At 37.4% G+C, this 21,699-nt stretch overlaps 1 protein-coding gene across 1 annotated transcript; it reads left to right on the top strand.

The window, feature by feature from the left end:
* The first annotated feature begins 3,579 nt into the window (after nucleotides 1-3,579).
* LOC136229883 (caffeoyl-CoA O-methyltransferase-like) lies at nucleotides 3,580-5,052 on the top strand. The gene is made up of 6 exons (XM_066018755.1): nucleotides 3,580-3,657; nucleotides 3,720-3,803; nucleotides 3,880-3,959; nucleotides 4,047-4,191; nucleotides 4,460-4,591; nucleotides 4,756-5,052. Exons 1-6 carry the CDS (start codon nucleotides 3,580-3,582, stop codon nucleotides 5,050-5,052), a joined length of 816 nt encoding a protein of 271 aa, XP_065874827.1.
* The last annotated feature ends 16,647 nt before the right edge of the window (nucleotides 5,053-21,699 follow it).

Here is a 21,699-nt window from a genome sequence, read left to right as displayed (position 1 = left end):
AGCAAGTAATCTGGATTCACCACAGGTACAATTATCCATTGGTTTAAGAATTGCATACTCATCCCACATTCTTTTCCATTTTATTAAAATAATCAACCAGCAACATACCTCCTTGTGTGAGACTACAGATCTGCTTTCTCAAATGAAATATGAGTTGACCATTACTTTCTCCATACCTTTGCTCGATCTCCTTCCATAATGCCTTGGCGGTTTTAGCATTTACAAAGATTGCAGCAAGCTCCTTTGAAAGAGAATTCAGTATCCATGAGAAAACTAGGTCATCGTTCTCCTTCCATTTTAGGTGCGCTTCAGATGCACTCTCAGCCGGTTCATCATCTCTGGTGATGTAGCTTGTCTTTCTCTTTGCACTTATCGCCAAAAGCATCACTCTCTTCCATAACATGTAGTTTTTCCCATCCATGATCACACTGACAATTACCAGTCCTGGATTTTCACTGCTTTGATTATTTCCAGAATTAGAAGAATTCATTGTTGTTTCAGAGATTAACAATTTTTCAGAGTTAATCATCTCTTCGCGATCTTGATTTCCTTCCGAATCTTCACGATCTGGAATTGAACCGCTGTCTTCGCGATCTTGATTTCCTTCTGAATCTTCACGATCTGGAATTAAACTACTGTCTTCTCGATCTTGATTTCCTTCTGAATCTTCTAATTCAACATTATCTTCTTCGTAATTGGAGTTAACAACATCGACAAATGATCTATAGATTTGTTTCTTCCTTTTCATTCTTCACTGCGATCATTTTCCGGTCGCCGGAATTCAATCGGAATTCAACTGGATCCACCGTAAAGCTCTGATACCATGATAAACAGATGAATGGAAGAAGAATCAAATCTATTATTCATGAATTCAAGATGATGATTACATGAAAGCAATAGAGGCTTATATACAAGTTGCTGCTAACAAACTCTTAACAAATTAAGTTGGATATGACTATTATACCCCTGAACTAATAACTACTTAATACTGAAATACCTATGCTCATTTCAACACACTACAAGTAAATTTTTTATTTTCTAAAATCATCGTTTTTGGAGCTTTCTCATTTTAAAACATCAACTTTCTCTCTTTCCACTAAATAATACTTAAATGATCTCAAAATTAAAAAGTTGAAAAATTAAAGTTGCTTATAATATCGTCTTAGAATTTTTCATTTTGCGGTTATCAATGCTTATTTTAATTTTAAGATCATTGTTTTTAGTAAAGTGAAAAACCCCGTCATGTTCAGTCACGAACGAAAATCTCAGTCTCTATTTGGACAATTTTTTTTCCAGGTATCAGTTTGATAAAAAGTGAAATTAGACTTTACCTTAAAAAAAACGGAATTAAATAGTTTAGTATAGTATCACTCAAGCGATATCTTCAACATAATTAAACAACAAAATAAATAAATAAACCTTAAACCTAAAAAAATTAAAAAATTAAAAAATTAAAACCAATAATCTGCCACTCCTAATCTCCTCCTCTTCCCCCTCTGCAATGCAGTAGGTTGTTGTTGTCTTCCTCCTCGTTCACCATCATCATCCATTTGCGCGATTTGAACTCCTCTATCTTTCTATGTTTCTTAAATAATAAGAGACATTCAAATTCAGCCCCTCTGCAATGCAGTAGGTTGTTGTTGTCTTCCTCCTCGTTCACCATCATCATCCATTTGCGCGATTTGAACTCCTCTATCTTTCTATGTTTCTTAAATAATAAGAGACATTCAAATTCAGATTGAGTAAATACCCAATCTGAAGTATATTATTTTGGATAACGAAGTCGTTTCGTCCGTATAAAACCTATAAAAAAATAGATAGGAGACGAGGAGGAGCCCCCATCTTCTACCATAACAGCCTAGGCCGCTTAGCCGGCCGGACGACCCCTTCCTTTCAAGGGTATTTTGACAGGCTAAAAGGTCAGTATACCCTTCCCGACCCTATATTTATTAACATAAATGTTTTTACAAAAGTAAAAGTAAAAATAAAAATGGAAAAGTTTGTGGTGAAGCTCTTAGCCTAGTGGTTGAGAGCTTATTTATGCCTTGGGAGATCATGGGTTCGAATCACATCCAGGTCTGGTGGGGTTTTTTCTTTCTTCTTAATGCAAGCGCATTGCGCAAATTTTTGAAAAAAAAAATGGAAAAGTTCAGACATTAAAACTGTTTAAAATTATATTTTTCATAGAACTATATTTTTTACCTTTCAAATCACTTTTATTTTGAGTTTTCTCTTCTAAGCAATATTTTTTACCTTTTAGTCAAACAAACATCTAGTAAAAACTATGCTTATTTTATTTTTTTTTGCAAAATAAATATACATCGAGATAAACAATTTGTTGTAGTTATTTTAGAAGGAAAATAATACTAAAATTCAACTGTGATGATGCAATTTTATCCTTATTAAACTTTGATAGTAAAATAGTATAATTGCAGCCAATTATGAGATTGCTTGGTATAGTAAGCAAGAGTTAGATAATTAATTAAGTTGAAATAATGTCCAACAAAATCAAATATAAAATTAGATTTTGTCTCTCAATCTAATTCGGCACTAGATATCAAAATTCCATGTTTTGCATATGAGTTTTATTTTGTATGATGACGAAATTGACAACAGAAATTATGCCCCACCATTATCTTGTTGTGGGCACTGTTTTTTTTTTTTTTTGCTTAATACATCATTTGCTCTTTAAAGTTGTCCAAAAAGTTTGATTGGTCCCCTAAACTTTCAAAGTGTCACGACAGTTTCCTGAATTTATATAAAATGTTCAGTTAGCCCACTGAACTTGCATAAAATGTAATCAATTGATCACTCGATCGCAAAAAAATTAAGTTAAATGCGGAAGAATGTTATTACATAATTAAAAAATAAATTATTACTTGCTCAACTATACAACTTGTCTTCTCTAATATTAGAACTACATACCCCGATTTTGGTCGTTTTACTTTTTTTAAGACTCGTACAATATATCTTCCGCATTTAACTTACTTTTTTGTGACCGAGTGATCAATTGATTACATTTTATGCAAGTTTAAGAGGCTAACTAAATATTTTATACAAGTTCAGGTGGCTAACTAAACATTTTATGCAAGTTCAGAGGTTATTGGGATACTTTAAAAGTTTAAGGGGCCAATCAAACTTTTTAGATAAGTTCAAGAGACAAATGAAACATTAAGCCTTTTTTTTCGTTTTTTATATGGTAAATCATAGTCGTTGAGATATTTCCAATCTTCCTTTTTTTTAAATAATATTCCTTTAGAATTTGTAATTATAAAAATTGGATAAATAATTGATACATGCTCTTCTCTCTACCAGAGAAATTCTACTATGGTCCCGGTCCATTAGACTTTACCAATAGAAACATGATAATGGTACACTTTCATTCATTATACCAATCATTTTCCAATGAGGTAGCATGATTCTTTTTTTTTCATTGGTTGGATCATTGTACCTAGTCCATCGTAGAAGTTCTACTTCACACTATAAATTTAAGCAAGCAAGGAATGCAGTTACAAGATAACAACATTCATATACAAAGTAATTAAGGTTGTTAATCCGCATAATTAGTATAATTAAGTAATGGCTTCAGGAAAGGTAGTAAAGCAGCAAAATGCCCAAAACCACACAAATCTTACTCAAGATCTAGCTATTTACAGGGCAAGAATTAAGTAATAATGATTGTGTTAAAGTTGTTTTATTTTTGTAATTAATTATTGCAGGATGATCTTCTGGAAACAAAAGAGGCTGAACCATCTAAAGATCAGGACCACAAGAATCTCTTACAGAGTGATGCTCTTTACCAGGTGAGGATATTGTCCGCTTTCATCTAACTCATATTCTCTTGCTTTAAAACACGTTTACATGTATTGATTGATGCAGTACATACTTGAAACGAGTGTATATCCGAGGGAACCGGAAGCAATGAAGGAGCTCCGGAAATTGACAGAAAACCATCCATGGTATAATTTTCAAAAATTAAAGAAAATATTATATATGGAATATCAAATATTGATTTTTAGTAATTTGAAATGATTAAAAACATGCAGGAAGTTTATGACAACATCAGCTGATGGAGGGCAATTGCTGAGCATGTTGCTTAAACTTATAAATGCCAAAAACACAATGGAAATAGGTGTATACACAGGCTACTCTCTTCTTTCAACTGCTCTTGCTCTTCCTCATGATGCCAAGGTATTCTATTCTTTCTTTCTTTTTTTCTACCCAATTTCTTTTTAAAATAATATATTTAGGATATATTTATAAATTTCAAATTAGGTTTAAAAAAGATTATTCATAATCCTGGATTTCAAAACGTTAGAAACTAAACTCGCAACTTGTTTATTTGGATCAAATAACCTTTAAATGATAACTGACAGTGCCTGATATATATGTTTTGTTACATAATTAAAAAGTGTATAATATTTAATTATAGTAATAATATAAAGTTAGAGTGTTACAGATATTGGCAATTGATATCAATCGTGAGAACTATGAATTTGGTCTACCTATATTTCAAAAAGCTGGTGTTGCCCACAAGATTGACTTCAGAGAAGGTCCTGCCCTCCCTATTCTTGACCAATTACTTGAGGATGTGAGTATATATTTAATTAACTTAATTAATTTAAACGGAAAGTACAAAAATAAACTTTGTGTTACATCTGTTTTCGATCGGTACTTCTGTGGTTTAAAATTTACAAATGGATAAATTGAGGTTCATTCCGACTTTGTAAAAAAAATACAAAAAAAAAATTGCAGGGGAAATACCACGGGACATTCGATTTCATATTTGTAGATGCTGACAAGGACAATTACCTGAACTACCACAAGAGAACTATAGAGCTTATGAAGATTGGAGGAGTTATTGGGTACGACAACACCCTATGGTATGGGACTGTGGTGGCAGAAGCTGATGCACCACCTATGGGGAAGCGTGTCAAGTTTTATAGAGATTATGTGATGGAATTCAACAAGGCAGTGGCTACTGATCCAAGGATTGAGATTTGTCAGCTATCTGTCGGTGATGGAATTACTCTGTGCCGCCGCATCAGCTGATTAGGCTTCTAAATAAACTAGCTTTGTACCCGTGCTATGTGTCACGGGGGTAATCCTAGGCCCGGCCTAAGCCCCGTGTGGCGCCTCGACTTCCCCAAGTCTCGGCCAGCCAACTCCTACCGAAGGGTCCCGTCAATGCCTCTGTCGGTATTCCGTCCCGGAAGGGTCTCTCTGTGGGGCGAGCCTCGCCCTAGAATGAGCTCGCACTATGGGGCACTCACCGGCCCCCATAATGTCCGTAGGGTTCCACCCTACGGAGACATCCGCCTTCCTTCCCGAAGGACGTATGCCCGACTCTCCTAGTCTCTAGTAGACTAGGGCGGATCACTTAGGCCAGTACCGATTACTGACCCCGGGGGCGGCGGAGATCCATACGCCAGGGTAGTCCCTGTCCCCCTATAGTGTTTCTTATACCAACTCGGGTCCTCCCATCCGCGTACGTTGGTAAGCTCCATACGCCACACAGCTTGCCACTAGGGTTGAGTTTGCCTATGGCCAAACTCCCCCCCTTACACTCTCCCCCACTTAGAGGATCAACGTCCCTGTTGATCGGGTTTGCCTCTTCTGACGAAAGCTTCCCCTTTTGGCTTGAGTGTCACTAATGTTTCGCTAAGCTGTCGGCCTTCTTCCACTGATCTCCGCTTGCCTTTGAACTTTACTTGAGTCTCTACACTGCTCGCTTTTCTCTAAGGACGGCTTGAACTTCAACCATCCTTTACTTGAGTTTTCACATTGTTCACTTGTCACTAGAGATGGTTTCCACTCCGACCATTACTTTGCTATTTCTGTAGCCTGCGACTTGAACATCTTTGACTGAAGATCTTTTCTTGCGCTGCAATTATAAGCTTTCTTCGTTGGCGCTAGCAGAAGTACTTTTCAAAGGGTTGTGAAGTTTTTGACAAATTCTTTTCACATCCGCTAGTGTTTCCATTTGAGTACTCTTCCTCCACGGAACATCCTCTGATACTGTTGCTCCCCGGATCACCCTTTAAGTCTTTTTACTGTTCCAAGTGTCTCCTCCCGAGTTCCCATACTCTTTCACCACATCTTATTATATACATCTCATCATATACTAGAGGGTCTTCCTCTAAGTATTCTAACTCTTCCGTAATATACCATAGTATACCTTAATCTCCTATGATACACCATAGGGAGGATTTGCATAGGGCCTACTTGAACTCTCCCCCACTTAGAGGGTCAATATACCATAAGGAGGGTTTGCATCACTTGAACTCTCTCCCACTTAGAGGATCGACGTCTCTGTTGATCGAGGAGATTTTGGAACGTCTTCGAAAACCATCGATGTCGATGAGCCAAGAAAGAAGTCGCTAATCCTTGCTTCGATTTCAACATGTTCATCTTGCAATTGTTGACCTATTTCCTGTCTTTGGAAAGAATTTACCTTGCAAAACGGACTATAAGGAAACCACAGTTTTGTAATATGAAAATGTGAATGTTGGTAGCCGAACACTTTTTTGTTAAGCCTACCCACATTCGCAACGGAAGCAAAATATGAAGACAATAATATTACCATCATTATTCATAATAGAGGGATAAGAACTCTTACACGATTTTGCAAGTATTCAAATACTTGATTTACCAAAGGGGTGATATTGATGGTAAGCCGGCCAATGGAACTAGATCACTCTAGCTGCAAAGATCACATGCAAGGGTTAGATAGGAACCACATATAGTGAATATAATAGCGTACATACGATACCAACATAAGGGCAAATATCTCAATCATACACACATATGGGTAACATACAGAACACTCAAGAAAGAACAATACACGGATGATGTTATTCATAGATAAGTAACAATGTTACACCAAGGGTCCCATCTCGTAGTAGTAGGGGGGGCAATTACTAAAGATGGTAGACTACCAACAACCGAGTGACTGTTCAGGATGACAGGTCACTCCCCCCCTCTTTATACCCTTCTTGAATTGTATCGCTGAGATATACTCCTTCGCTCGAATTGAGCTCATCGTTACAAGTATGATGCACTGATCCTGGTTCGAAAACAAAAGGCAACTTGCTGATGCCATGGATACTGCAAAAACTCTGTTTCCGAAAATCCAGCCCCAACACGACATCAAAGTCATCCATACGTGCTATTGGGAACCCTATCATGCCCGTCCAGGGTCCCAATTTGCAAGGTACATGTTGGGCCGTTCCAGTAATCGACTGAGCAGCTGAGTTCACCGCCTTCATCATTTATATCCCCCTTACCACATGGAGTCCTAAGCGGGAGGCTTCAGTGTCGGTCAAGGCTCTCGTGTTCTCTCCATTTATTACCATCTCTACATACAAGAGTCCCTTCTCTGAACTATCTCCTGTCTCTTTTATTTGTTTTGCCAGGGCTCCCATGAATTGAAGCGATCCCATTACTGAGGGTTCTGAAGGTTCGCGTTCCTTTCCCCTTTTCGACACTCTATTCTTCTCGTGTCGCAAGTCGTGAAGCCAGAGATGATCTCTGTGTGTAGGGACTTGTTGTTCTTGGAGGAAGGTTTCTTCTTTCTGAGTAGTTCCCTAGGTAGGGTCGACGCTCAGAGTTGTTGGCGTTCCACGGTCGCCTTTCACTTCCGGATGAGGAATAGTTTCGGTCATCTCCCCCATTCCATGGTTTGCTCCATTTGTTAGTCCTGGGGTTTGAGTCTACTCTAGAAGGGGATTTCCTCTTCATGTTACTATTAAAATCCTCTATGCATTCAGCTGCCGTGATTGCTGAGGAATGATCTATGGCTCCCCTTATGATGTACCAACTATGTAGCCGACATCCTCTCATTATCATTTATAGCCGAGGAGGAGACATGCGGCAAGTTTGGACTTGTTTGCTGACGGTTCAGACCCTGCTTCGTTTCCTGCCTCCTTTTCAATTGGACTTCTGCCTCTATTGTCACCATTGTTGGGTTGTTTCGCCTTCTCCCTCGAGATGAGTTCAAAGTCGATGGTGAAACTCAGAATTATAATTCTGGAGTTTTTCCATCGATGGTCTTACAACTGGCCTCCGTCAATTCTCTGGTTGAACTCGAACTTTTACCGATCATTGCTTTCATAGGATCTGATAGGATCTCCTGGATGTCTTACGTTTCAGCTCACTAGTGGAATGCCTCTTATTTTGTTGGACATGTCCACAGTCTGCTAAAACCCTTTATTTGTTACTTGTCAGTCGTTAGACTCGTTTGCTTAATGCGCTCGCCTGACTCGAGCTTCATATAGCTCAAATACCTGCATAAAACATATATGGTACAAAAATATGCCATGTATGGGATATATTCCACACCAAAACCATGTTCTGCAAGATACTGCGTCCTATAGGAAACATGTCTTGTCTAGAACATATTATGTCTGTTGTTGAGACTGCTCGCCTTCGTCACGCTTGTTAGGGTTTTCAACACACCAAACCACCCTCATTTTCCTCTTGAGGCTCCGCACTTTCTCAAGCTTGTTGGGGTGCCGGTACCTGCACAAAACACATTTCAAGTACAAAGTATGACCTGCATGAGGTACATTTTGCACCAAAACTAGATTTTGCATAAGAACTATATTCTGCACGAAACTACGTTCTGCATGGAACACGTCCTGTTCGACACTTATCCTGTTTGGTGTTGAGATTTCACATGTCCTCCAAGTTTGTTGGGGCTCTGCAAAAACGTGCCCCTTTTTGCACATCAATCTTTGCCTTCATGAGTCCCACTAGGACTTCCTTGTTGGTGCATGTTCTAGCTCGCTAGTGGGATGTCCCTTCTTGGAACGGACATGTCTACCATTTGCTAGAACCATTGCTTGCTGATTTGCCAGCTGCCATTTCCCTTTTGCTTATGCTACCATTTAATTCGTTTTGTGTTTGCTTGGGTAGGCTTTAAGCCGCTTCGAGTTTGCCATCGCTTTTTGGGTGTTTTTGAATGCTCCATTTCTTTTAATGGAATCCCCCTCACTCCTTTGACAGTCGAAACTCCTCACTTTTCTCAAGCTTTTTGGAGTACCTGCATAGAAAACATGTCCTTCTTGTACATGAGTTTGTTTTGGGTGTCACAGAGCTCATTACAAGCAAGGATAAAACCTATGAATTATCTCAGGCATCCCCTCGATACATTCATAGTGTTAAAGCTATTCATCTTCAATATCAGCCTTTGTGGCCTCGGCCCCTGCCGTAGTTGTATTTAGCCTTCATGGCATCGGTCCCTGCCGGACTTGTATTTAGCCTTCATGGCCTCGGCCCCTGCCGGATTTATATTTAGCCTTCAAGGCTTCGGCCTCTGCCGTATGTATATTAGCCCTCAAGGCCTCGGCCCCTGCCGGATGTAGATTAGCCCTCAAGGCTTCGGCCTCTGCCGTATGTATATTAGCCCTCAAGGCCTCGGCCCCTGCCGGATTTTTTTTTTTTTTTTTTTTTTTTTTTTTGTATGGTCTCGGCCTCTGCCGGATTTGTATACTCGAGTGATCTCTTTTCCATGTCTCTTTCTTTTCTTTTCCCTTTTTTTTTTGTTTTTTTTTTGTTTTTTTTTATGGACTTGCAACCCTGATCTTTACTCAATTTCATCTCGTGACCATCTATGGGTCAGATGATAATTTCGCAAAAGATATATATGTATATTTTTTTTCCCACGACCTTCTATGGTCAAATGAATCTTCCGTCATTTCATCTTCGCAAGGCCTTCTATGGCCAGTGAACCATTTCACTGGGTTGTTCTCACCCGATAATCCCAATTACATCCGATGTCTATCCTTTGCCACGATAGACTTGGGCCAATATATCTATTGTTGCCCACAGTTTCCGCATAAGGGTCTATTTCCGTATGATGGACAGTGTCCATGTAGTCCGAAGAAAACTCTATAATGAGTTTTCCTTTATTCTTGAGAAGGCACACACAACGGAATTCAGCAATCCATTCATGTCCTTCCCCCGATCCTTCAAATCCCACCTGAGTTTTCTCGACTCATGGAAGAGGAAAAGTAATGTCTAACCGAATCAGAATGATTCACGCACAAATTACGCCTCAATAATTTGGCCATGATAACCATCTATTCGCTAGATCATCCCCATGCTACTTCACATGAGTTCCGAATTCCGAATATCCATTACACATTCTCCCCCCATTAAAGGGATTGAATCACCCGCAATCCCATCGCCTACTACCGTATGGGAGTATGCATTCACTTTCTAGCATTCACATGCGTTAGTGAACTTAGTTCCCTTTTGTTATTTCCGCATTCCCACACACTGGGTAATATCTCACCACGCTAGCCTGGTAAACCATAGGCTTTCATCAATCCGAAAAGCATCATAGATTTCCACCCGTCAATTCTTTGGGGAAATTTAGGATCCTTAGTATCGCAAGCCCGCATCTCCAAGGTCTCGCTTAGTTAAAGATATGTTCGCTCACACCACGATGAACTCGATTAGTTAAAGCAACGTTGGCTCACACCACGAAGAACTCGTTTAGTTGAAGCACTGTTGGTTTATACTACGAAGAACTCGCTTAGTTAAAGCTGGCACACTCTCTTCAGGGAGAACTCTTTTAGTTAGAGCTTACTTGCCCACCTCGCAAAGGTCTTGCTCAGTTTGAGAAACTACCACATACTTCGCAAGGCCTTTGCTTAGTTCTGGCTCTGATACCAAATGTCACGGGGGTAATCCTAGGCCCGGCCTAAGCCCCGTATGGCGCCTCGACTTCCCCAAGTCTCGGCCAGCCAACTCCTACCGAAGGGTCCCGTCAATGCCTCTGTCGGTATTCCGTCCCGGAAGGGTCTCTCTGTGGGGCGAGCCTCGCCCTAGAATGAGCTCGCACTATGGGGCACTCACCGGCCCCCATAATGTCCGTAGGGTTCCACCCTACGGAGACATCCGCCTTCCTTCCCGAAGGACGTATGCCCGACTCTCCTAGTCTCTAGTAGACTAGGGCGGATCACTTAGGCCAGTACCGATTACTGACCCCGGGGGCGGCGGAGATCCATACGCCAGGGTAGTCCCTGTCCCCCTATAGTGTTTCTTATACCAACTCGGGTCCTCCCATCCGCGTACGTTGGTAAGCTCCATACGCCACACAGCTTGCCACTAGGGTTGAGTTTGCCTATGGCCAAACTCCCCCCCTTACACTATGCACCGAATGCATAATTCTTTTCTTATAAAATTACCAATATTTAAAAGTAATTAAATATTAAATATATTATTTAACCTAAATTTAAAAAAGGATGACTGAATTTAATAAATAATTACTCAATATTTTTTTTTAAAGATAATTACTCAATATTATTGAAAAATATAATAAGATATTAAAATATTCTCAAGATTTTTAGAGAAGGCCCAATTTATTCCCTACCCATAAACCAACGCAATTTCAATTCTAACATTTTTCAAATATTGCAATTAAGCACACTAAAAAAAATTGACACAACAAATGATTGTCGCTAACCACTGTACATCTAGGGATCACATATTTTAGTTCCAATAACATTTCTAATGGTTAACGGTAGTCATAATATATCCATTTCGATTAATATGAACTTTAATTGTTCCATTCAACAAATGTTAAGAGTTAAATTATATTGTAAATAAAACTAAATTATCTATTCCCTAAAAACTTTAATGCAATTTTAATACTATATCTCTTATTAAAAGTTATAAATAACTAAGATAAGATAATTCTTACTTTTTTTTAGGTTAATTACTTTAATATGGTCATATAGAGAAGGCATTTTTCAATATCAAAGCTCTGGAGAATATAAGTGAATTTTGAAAATTTAACCAAAACAAACCTAATTTTTTTTTACATATTTATATATTAGCACATATTTTATATTAAAGAGTGGCATTAAAAGTTTTTTATAGTCTAAATGGTACAAAATCCAATTCGGTATGAAATTCTGAATTATTTGATATTTAAATTTAACCTATGTTTTAATATTAGAATGATACATATGTGATTCAAATTCTAAATTAACGGATATTTAAATTTAAAATACATAAATATCATTTTAAGATGGGTAAATTCCAAAAAAAACCCCTGTGGTTTGATGTTGTTCCAAAAAAAACCCTTGTGGTTTGTTATTACAAAAAAAAAGGACTGTGGTTTGCGCCGTTACCCGAAAAACGGAAATTGGCTTAACACCGTTAAAGTGCTGACGTGGCACAGGGGTAAAACGGGAAAATCAATTTTTTATTTTATTTTTTCCCTCTTCTCTCTCCTCCTCCTTCTTCTCTCTCCTCTTTCATCTTCTTTCTTCTCCCTTCTTCTTCTTCTTCTTCCTTCTCTCCTCCTCCTTCTTCCTTTTTCCTTCTTCCTTCTCTCCTCCTTCTTCTTCTTCCTTCTCCCTTCTTCTTCTTCCTTTTTCTTCTTCCTCCTTCTTCTTCTTATTTTTTTCTTTTTTTTTTTGAAAAAAATTCCCTTACTCGAAGAAATCTGGAAATTTTCCAGATTTCTGGAAATTTCCAGATTTCTTCGGAAATCTGGAAAATTTCCAGATTTCTGGAAATGACGAAGACGATGAATGATTCCAATTCTGACTCCGACTCCGATTCCAATCTTCAACTGCAATTCGTCAGGCCCAGCCACTTTCCGAAACTTCCATCCGACAAACCGCTGATATTCGGAGCGATTAGGAAAGCCAATCCGTCGCCGGCATCCCAATCGGAATCTCTGTAAAGATTAATCACGAAGCTAGTATTGAAGGAAGCTAGTAAAGAAGATGAAGATGAAGACCAGAGCGTGAAAGGTTCAGGATACATGATTCTTCCTGATTTGTTGAGGTGAGTATGCCTGAAAGCTTGATTAATAGATTCAGGAGTGAGTTGAAGAGCTCCATTATAGACGGAGGAAGAAGGACCTTGGAATCTGAAGAAATTTTCATCGTCTTCAGAGAAATTCTGGTATCTGAAACTCTTGTAATCAATGGATTCAACAAAATTCCAGTGGAAGAATAGGTTGATAAACATCAAGAATTGGGTGGAATTCATCATTTCCGTTAATTCAAAGAGGACAAAGAAAGAGGAAGAGAGTTGCAGTGACAATTATCAAAACTAAAAACTATACTCTATACAAAAATATATTTCTAAAAGAAAGAAAGAAAAAGGAAGAAGAAGAAGAAAAAGGAAGAAGAAAAAGAAGAAGAAGAAGGGAGAAGGAAGAAGAAGAAGGAGGAGAGAAGGAAGAAGAAGAAGAAGGGATAATGAAGAAGATGAAGGAGGAGAGAGAAGAAGAAGGAGGAGAGAGAATAGGGAAAAAAATAAAAAAAAAATTCGATTTTCCCGTTTTACCCCTGTGCCACGTCAGCACTTTAACGGTGTTAAGCCAATTTCCGTTTTTCGGGTAACGGCGCAAACCACAGTCCTTTTTTTTTGTAATAACAAACCACAAGGGTTTTTTTGAAACAACATCAAACCACAGGGGTTTTTTTTTGGAATTTACCCTTTTAAGATTAATGGGTTAATTCAACATTTTATCTTAAATTCTCAAATTTCAATATAGAAGAAAGTGTAGTACAAAAAATACAGAATCCAACCTGTTATGCCATAATCTAGCATTTAGGCATAAAGCTCACTAAAGCCCCTAAACTATAGAGCTAAAATCAGTTAAGTCCTCATTCTCTTCAAATCATCAAAAAGGTCCCTATATTATTTTTAAGTGGCTACTAACTCCTTCCTCTTAACTGCCCACTGCTCTCCCTTCTTCTCTCTGGCTTCTTTGCCGACAACCGTAGACTTCAATTTGAATTTGAAGTTCTTTGTGGCGTTTTGTTAAACATTTTTTATACCTTACATGTGGAGGATAATTGCAATATAGTAAAAAGGATGATAACTAATTAGCAGTTCATAATTCTACATTCCGATTTTAATAGAAACCATTTCGATGCCAAAATCTAAAAGACGTGAAAGAAAAACATCGGCAGGAATCATGAGCTGCAATCAGATTTTCCAAACAACCTCCCTTGCTTTTTCAAGAGCTGCAATCAGTCTTGATAAGCAGGCAATAAGTAGACAATATGATTCTCAGGACTGCAATCATCATATACATACCTCAACTAAAAGGGAAACAATTTTATTAACTTTTATGGGAAAAGAACTACGAATCAATAAGATAAACTGTTAATCGCATCTTTATTGGCCCAATAAAAGGACAAAACAGTTGAGATAATAAATAAATAAATAATCTATTACAAAAATACATAATTGGAACATACTGAGCCACCAAGACCTGTGTATCTAGCAAGCTGCAGCTCTTCCAATATGCCTTCCCCATATCACAACAAACAATTAATAGATTTGCAGATGAGCTATGTTTTGTTAGACTTAAAGAGAAACCAAGTTGTATATGAGCAGAAAAGTTTCCCCAAATGATATACAACTTAAAGAAAGTTCCCTATCAATGAAAAAAATATAATATAAAGTGTGTTTTGTGGAACATAAAGGAGAAATCCTTGATTCTAGGTTTCCTGGAATATGAACATCAAAACAATTTTAAAAGAATTTCTAAAAAATAAAAAAAATCACGTATTAGGGGTTAACAGAAAAGAATAGAGTAAAAGTTGAGAAAAATTTACGTGGAGGTAATCACTCTGACATGTGAGACCCCTAACTACACTAAGACCCTATAAAATAAAGTATAGGGAAAATACAACAAATTGAATCTGATTGGTATATTCTCACCAGCTGAACATGTTGTTCAATTGAATCTGATTATTAAATTTCATGGCTTTCTTTCTAGTGAGAACTATTTAGAAACTTGATGGACAATGATAAAAATGACATATGCTAGAGTTGTGTAGGTCCTGCAAAGAAAAAAGAAAAGAAAAAAGGAACTCCATATGTTAGAGCTGTTCAGGTCCAACTTTATTTGTGGAAGACTTCTTTGATTCTCCAAAGTTGTTTGTTTAGGAAACGTAGATTACCATGACTACCTAATATATTAGCATTATGCTTTCTGGGGGGAGCTCCTCACAAATTATAGCCACAACCTGCCAGCATGTTATGTGCATTAACTTAGATGATTCATGATTGTAATCCAATAAAAAAAAGCATCAAGAGTAAAATTAAGACCATCTGACTATCATTATTAGTGATAACCTGCTAGTCCTCTATTTTTTTTAGAATGCTATTCCCCTAATTATTAATATTTATCATCTCCAGCTTCAATGAACTTGTACATTTCTCATATAAAAAACATGTAATTTAAACTAATCTATAGCTAATTGAACTGCCTATTATTGGCAAATAGAGAAACAATCAGGAACAGGCTACCATTTACTATTCATGGAACTGCTCCTTGCATGAAGGATAGCCAAATCATAACCAAAAGAGGGAAAGAAAAATCAAGAAAGGGAACAAACCTTAGAGCTTCACCATTGCAAAAAATGATCCAAAGGCACGGAACATAAACTCCTATAAAAGTAAGAACAAAATAGAAGGAAATAAACAAAGGATCAGTTTCATTTTATTGAGTAAACTGCGAACGGTATATATCCAAGGGGGAAAACTTGATTTATAAGAATTGCAGTCAAATACAACAATTATAGCAGTACTGCAGTGCAGGACCCTAATACTCTTCTGAAAAATAAACTAGCTGCCTTTAGGATTCGATAAACTAATTAAACACAGAAATTGGAAAAGGAAAAGACAATGATAAAGATTTAATTGAAGAGAAGCTAACTTACATGAATTTCTTGCCGGATTTGATTACTGATTCGCAAAAAAAAAAAGAGATTGGATGGTGAGACCTCAATTAAGAAAGAGAAAGCAAAAACCCGAGAGGATGACAATGAGATCTTAAGAAAAAGAATCAGAAACTGCAAAGTGTGAACTGTATCAAGAGAGAGAGAACAATTTGCTATCCATAGAGTTTTAACTGATTAGTATCTGTTGGGCTTGGTCCAATTATAATTTATGAAATAAGCCCATGTGTCTTTAAGTTTTTTCAAAGTGAAAAGTATCCCACATTGCTTTCAAAGCACTTGGTGGAGATATTTATAAAGAAGGTCCTCACATGCTTGGGGTGTGCCCCAAGGGGTACACTTTTGTGAAAGGGTGAGGACCTACCTCCTTGGTTGACCACCACACACGCGCCTCTGATTTAGTCTTTGTGAACGTTATTCATAACGTCTCTTTTATTTTGAACATGTCTTCTCCAAACCCAGTCTTTCCCCACCTTCCTGATTTTCCTCCCACCTTCTTATCCTGTAAATCAGAGCTCAACAGTGATATTTTTTTCTGTATAAATAGGTGGTGTGAGACTGCCATTAAACACACAATTTTAATTTCATTCTTTCTGTATTTCGAAACTGAGCAAAAGAAATTGAGAGTGTAGACATAAACGATTTTTGTATGGTGCAATACAAAATCGTATTTACAGAGGGCTGTTTTATCCTGAAGGCGACCGGAGTTCATACTGTTTGCTAATTTCCGGCAGTTCCGTGAACGTCTTAAAGAAAGCGACATTGTTCGCGACTCTGCCCATTTATTTTTGTTCGGTCTGTTCCTGTTTTCTGAGTTCGAGTATCAACAATTTTAAGACGATTCAATTACTGCTGATGGCTACCGAACAATCAAATGGGATTGCTGAGATCAACAAACCATTCCGGTTTGAAGGAGCTCACTTCCGAAGATGGAGACAGAAGATGTTGTTCTACCTCACAACAAAGAAGGTAGCTTCTGTTCTGACTTCTGAAAGGCCAATTGTTCCTGGAGATGGTGATGAGGCAGATGTTCATGCTGGTGTTCGTGCTGCTGAAAAATGGACAGAAAATGATTTTCTGTGCAAAAACTATATTCTCAATGGGTTGACAGATGACCTATATGATTATTACACTGCTGAAGAAAAAACTGCCAAAGAAATTTGGGAAGCTCTGCAGAGGAAGTATGACACTGAGGAGGCTGGATCGAAAAAATATGCTGTCAGTCGCTACCTCAAATTTCAAATGACGAATGACAAATCAGTGGAAATTCAATCTCATGAATTGCAAAAGATGGCACATGAAATCATTTCAGAAGGTATGCCTCTAAATGATCAATTTCAAGTTGCTGTCATTATTGACAAATTGCCTCCTTCGTGGAAAGATTTTAAAAATGTTTTGAGGCACAAAACAAAAGAATTTTCGATGGAAAGTCTGATTACACGCCTCCGAATTGAGAAGGAAGCTCGAAAACAAGATTTAAAAGAAGAAGTGCTTATTGTTTCTAATAACACTAAAAGGTGCACTGCGGTTCTGAAACCCACTCAAAAGAATTTTAAGAATCAGAACCACAAACCAATCCAAAACCGCAACACCCGAGTTCATTTGAATTGGAACCTTCAAAGGAACCAAAATAGGCCACAACAACAACCACCTAGAAATGATGCTGCTTTCCTATGCTTTAATTGTGGGAAACCAGGTCATATGGCACGTAAGTGTAGGAACAGGCCAAACACTACTCCTAGTGTTAACCTGACTGAAGAGCAACATAATTTTGTTGCTATGATTTCTGAGATCAACCTCATAGGTGGATCAGATGGGTGGTGGGTAGACACTGGTGCTTCCCGCCATGTTTGCTATGATAGAAGTATGTTCAAAACATACACTGCTGTGACCGAAGATAAGAAAGTGTTATTGGGTGATTCCCATACCACTATTGTTGCTGGGATTGGTAATGTGGAATTGAACTTCACATCTGGAAAAACTTTAACTTTGAAGGATGTGATGCATACTCCAGAAATGAGGAAAAATTTGGTTTCGGGCTATCTTCTCAACAAGGCTGGTTTCACTCAGACTATAGGAGCAGATTTATTTACTTTGACTAAGAACAATGTGTTTGTAGGAAAAGGCTATGCTACTGAAGGCATGTTTAAGTTGAATGTTGAGATTAATAAAGTGAATGCTTCTGTTTACTCCTTGTGTACTTTTAATGTTTGGCATGCTCGTTTTTGTCATGTTAATAAGCGTATCATTAAGAACATGAGTAACTTAGGTTTAATTCCAAAATTGAATTTAAATGAGTTTCTTAAATGTGATTATTGTAGTCAGGCAAAAATCACAAAAACACCTCATAAATCTGTTGTTAGGAATTCTGAACCTCTAGATTTAATTCATTCAGATATATGTGAATTAGATGGAAAGTTGACTAGAAATGACAAACGGTATTTTATAACCTTTATTGATGATTGTTCTGACTTTACCTTTGTTTATTTGATGAAAAATAAAAGTGAAGCGTTTGACATGTTTAAGTTGTTCATAGTTGAAATAGAAAATCAATACAATAGGAAAGTCAAGAGACTTCGTAGCGATAGAGGCACAGAATATGGTTCTAGCCTGTTTATTGATTTCTATAAAACACATGACATTATACATGAAACCACAGCACCTTATTCACCAGAAATGAACGGAAAGGCTGAAAGGAAAAATAGGACACTTACTGAATCTGTAGTAGCTATTATGCTTAGTTCAGGTGCCGCCTTACATTGGTGGGGAGAAATCCTTTTGACTGTTTGCTATGTGCTAAATAGGGTCCCTAAATCAAGAAGCAAAATCTCTCCTTATGAGATCTTGAAAAATAAAACACATAGTCTATCATATTTTAGAACTTGGGGTTGTTTGGCTTATGTTAGGATTCCTGACCCAAAGAGAGTCAAACTTGCTAGTAGGGCTTATAAATGTGTGTTTATTGGATATGCTGTGAATAGCAAAGCATATAAGTTCTATGATTTGAATGCAAAAGTCATTTTGGAGTCAAATGATGCCGACTTTTATGAAGATAGATTTCCCTTTATATTGAGAAATAGTGGGGGTGTATCATCTAGTAACATGCCTGCTATTAGCCTATAGTGCAAAAAGAGATTGAGGAATTTGAACCTAGGAGAAGTAAGAGACCTAGAGTATCTAAAGACTTTGGTTCTGACTTTTATGCTTTCACAGTAGAAGAGGATCCACTTACTATACAAGAAGCCTTAACCTCATTAGATGCTGATTTATGGCAAGAAGCCATTAATGATGAAATGGACTCACTTGAGTCAAACAAACTTGGCACTTAGTAGACTTACCACCAGGTTGTAAATGGATCCTTAAGAAGAAACTGAAACCTGATGGTTCAGTAGATAAGTTTAAGGCTCGCCTTGTAGCTAAAGCCTTTAGACAAAGAGAAAATGTTGATTTCTTTGATACTTATTCACCTGTCACTAGGATAACGTCTATACGTGTGTCGCTACCGGATTTTTCGGGCACGAACGCCGGAAGCTAAATCGGTTAATAGTTTTTCCTAATTAAAACTATTTTTTAGAGTCGCCACCAATCAGAATTAAGGCGTGATTGGACACCGGAAATGATTGAATTTTAATGGATAAGGGGGTCTGCGAAATAGAGATTTTTGGTTCGTTTGTCGGTTACGTGTAGGGAAGAAAAACTTGATTAATCACTCTACCCCGTCCAAATATTGGTACTAAAAAAATGTGATTTATGTGTTAATTGTTTGTTATGCTTTGAATTGTTGATATAAACGAGACGCTCGTGTATTTTAAGGTTATTGGGTTTAGGTTGGGCTTAATTTAAAATCACGTATATAACATACACGTAATCGTATTCGTCGAATTAAAATTCCATTTTTTTTACCATACGTATATCACATATACCATAGGTAAAGTATGAATTTCAATAAGGAATGTTTTAGATAAATTCGAATGACATTTTCACATCGATTCGAATTAATTTGGTTAATTTTATTGATTCAAGATAACTTCTCGAATTGATTTATTTTTTATTTTTGAGTTACGCATATAACATACACGTAATCGTATTTTATTAAAATTCAATTTTTATTTTTACGTATATCACCTTTACGGTAAATAAAATTTGAATTCTAATAAAGAATGTTTCGATTTTTCTTTTATAAATTCAGACGACATTTTTCACATCAATTTGAACCGAGTTCGATTTGTTATATGTATGTAAAAAAAACGAATTTTAATACGATGATGATTTTATATACACGAAAAAAAATAATCTAAAAAAAGGATAACGAGCTATGAAATTGTACACCTACGCTAAATTAATAATTACAAATACCAATACAAAGTCAATTAATAAAATTATCAATATCTAAGCTTATTGAGAATTAAAATTACGGTTAGCCTAAGTTGAAAATAATAAAATGAATAATTTATTTTAATACCTATACCAACATGCTCGTAATAAGCTAACTAATATAAACTACTAGTAACTAGTATATCACATGCATACATCACAATTATATTTAATAGCATGCCAATAATAAATTAATATTTTGTACTAAAACCTAAATCTAAACCTAAACCTGCACATGTATAAGTGAACACATGGATAGGAGATAAATGGGGCTTGAATTCACAAATTAATAAAAAATGGGGAGTGATAGGTAATTAATAGGGACTTGATTGAACTTACTCTAAACAAGTAGAGACCTAATTAAAACGTGGAGGGACTTTATCGAAGCAACTAAAATAATAGGGGGCCGAATTCATAAAGCAATAAAATGAGAGGGGGTAAGTGTGATTCGGAGGAACTCGATTGAACTTATTTAAAAACGTTAGGGGCCTGATCAGAACACGGAGGGACTTAATTGACGAAATTAAACAAAACGGGGTTAGTTTTTAACACAATGATAAATTAAGGGGTCAGAATGAAAATAAAGAGTATAAATTTGGATTTAGGGTTTTACTTTCTCATTTGTTCCAGCAGCCACCATTTCTGCTTCATCTTCTTCCTTCTTTCCAATTCCTAACCCTAGACAGCACTTGACCTTCAACTCCCATGGCCGACTTCTCTCTCCGTGAGTAGAGACTCTCAACTCCGGGCAGCTCTCTCCTTTCTTCATTTCGAAGCCGGAGCGCCGGGCTTCTCGCCTCTCTCGCGTTTGCGCAGATCTGTTCCGATCTGTCCGTCTGCGGCGAATCTACGGTAAGTTCTCGCCTTTTCCTCCTATCCCCCTTCTTTTCTTCTCGGTTTCTAGCGTGACGTTCTGATGGCCGTTTTTCTTTGGTGTTTACAGGTGAAACGGAGCCGAACCGCTTCCGATCTGTCCCGTTTAAGGGGTTTATATGCGGTTTTACCCCCCTAGAGAGCAGATGGCCATCGCTCGGCTTCTCCGCGGTACCTAGTGTTGAAACACCTTTCCACAAGATTTTGATTTGACAAAATCATCCATGATTAAGAGGCAATTAAATTTAAATGCTTTGATTTAATTGTACTAATGTGTTTGTTCAATATTGAGTGCAAAAATATATATAAAGTTAAACAGGACAAAAGTCAGCATAAGCCAAGCTGAGTGGAATGGAACTCAACATGAAAGAATAGAAGCTGAGTGGAGTAGAACTCAGTCTCAGAAGTCTTCTTCAAAGTTGCCAGAACGAAGCTGACTAAATTAGAAGACTCGTTCAGAATTGTATAAACAGAACGGAGCTGACTAAGAAGGAACTCAGCATGGAAGTTGAGCATTCGAAGATAACGAATGAAGCTGAGTGACAGTCAGGACAGCATGAAGGATCCGTTCACTAAAGGACAAAGTCTGCCAATCTTCTGCACCAATAATTGAAGCCTCGAAAATACACAGAAGACTAATTCCAAGAAACATGGGTCAATGGATTATTGGTAAAAGACAACTGGCACAAAAAGACAAGTCTGATGCAAGAAGACAAAACCTGACGCC

Source organism: Euphorbia lathyris, chromosome 5 (genome assembly GCF_963576675.1).
Source record: "Euphorbia lathyris chromosome 5, ddEupLath1.1, whole genome shotgun sequence".
Taxonomy (NCBI): Eukaryota; Viridiplantae; Streptophyta; class Magnoliopsida; order Malpighiales; family Euphorbiaceae; genus Euphorbia; species Euphorbia lathyris.
This window is presented reverse-complemented; position numbering and strand designations above follow the sequence as displayed.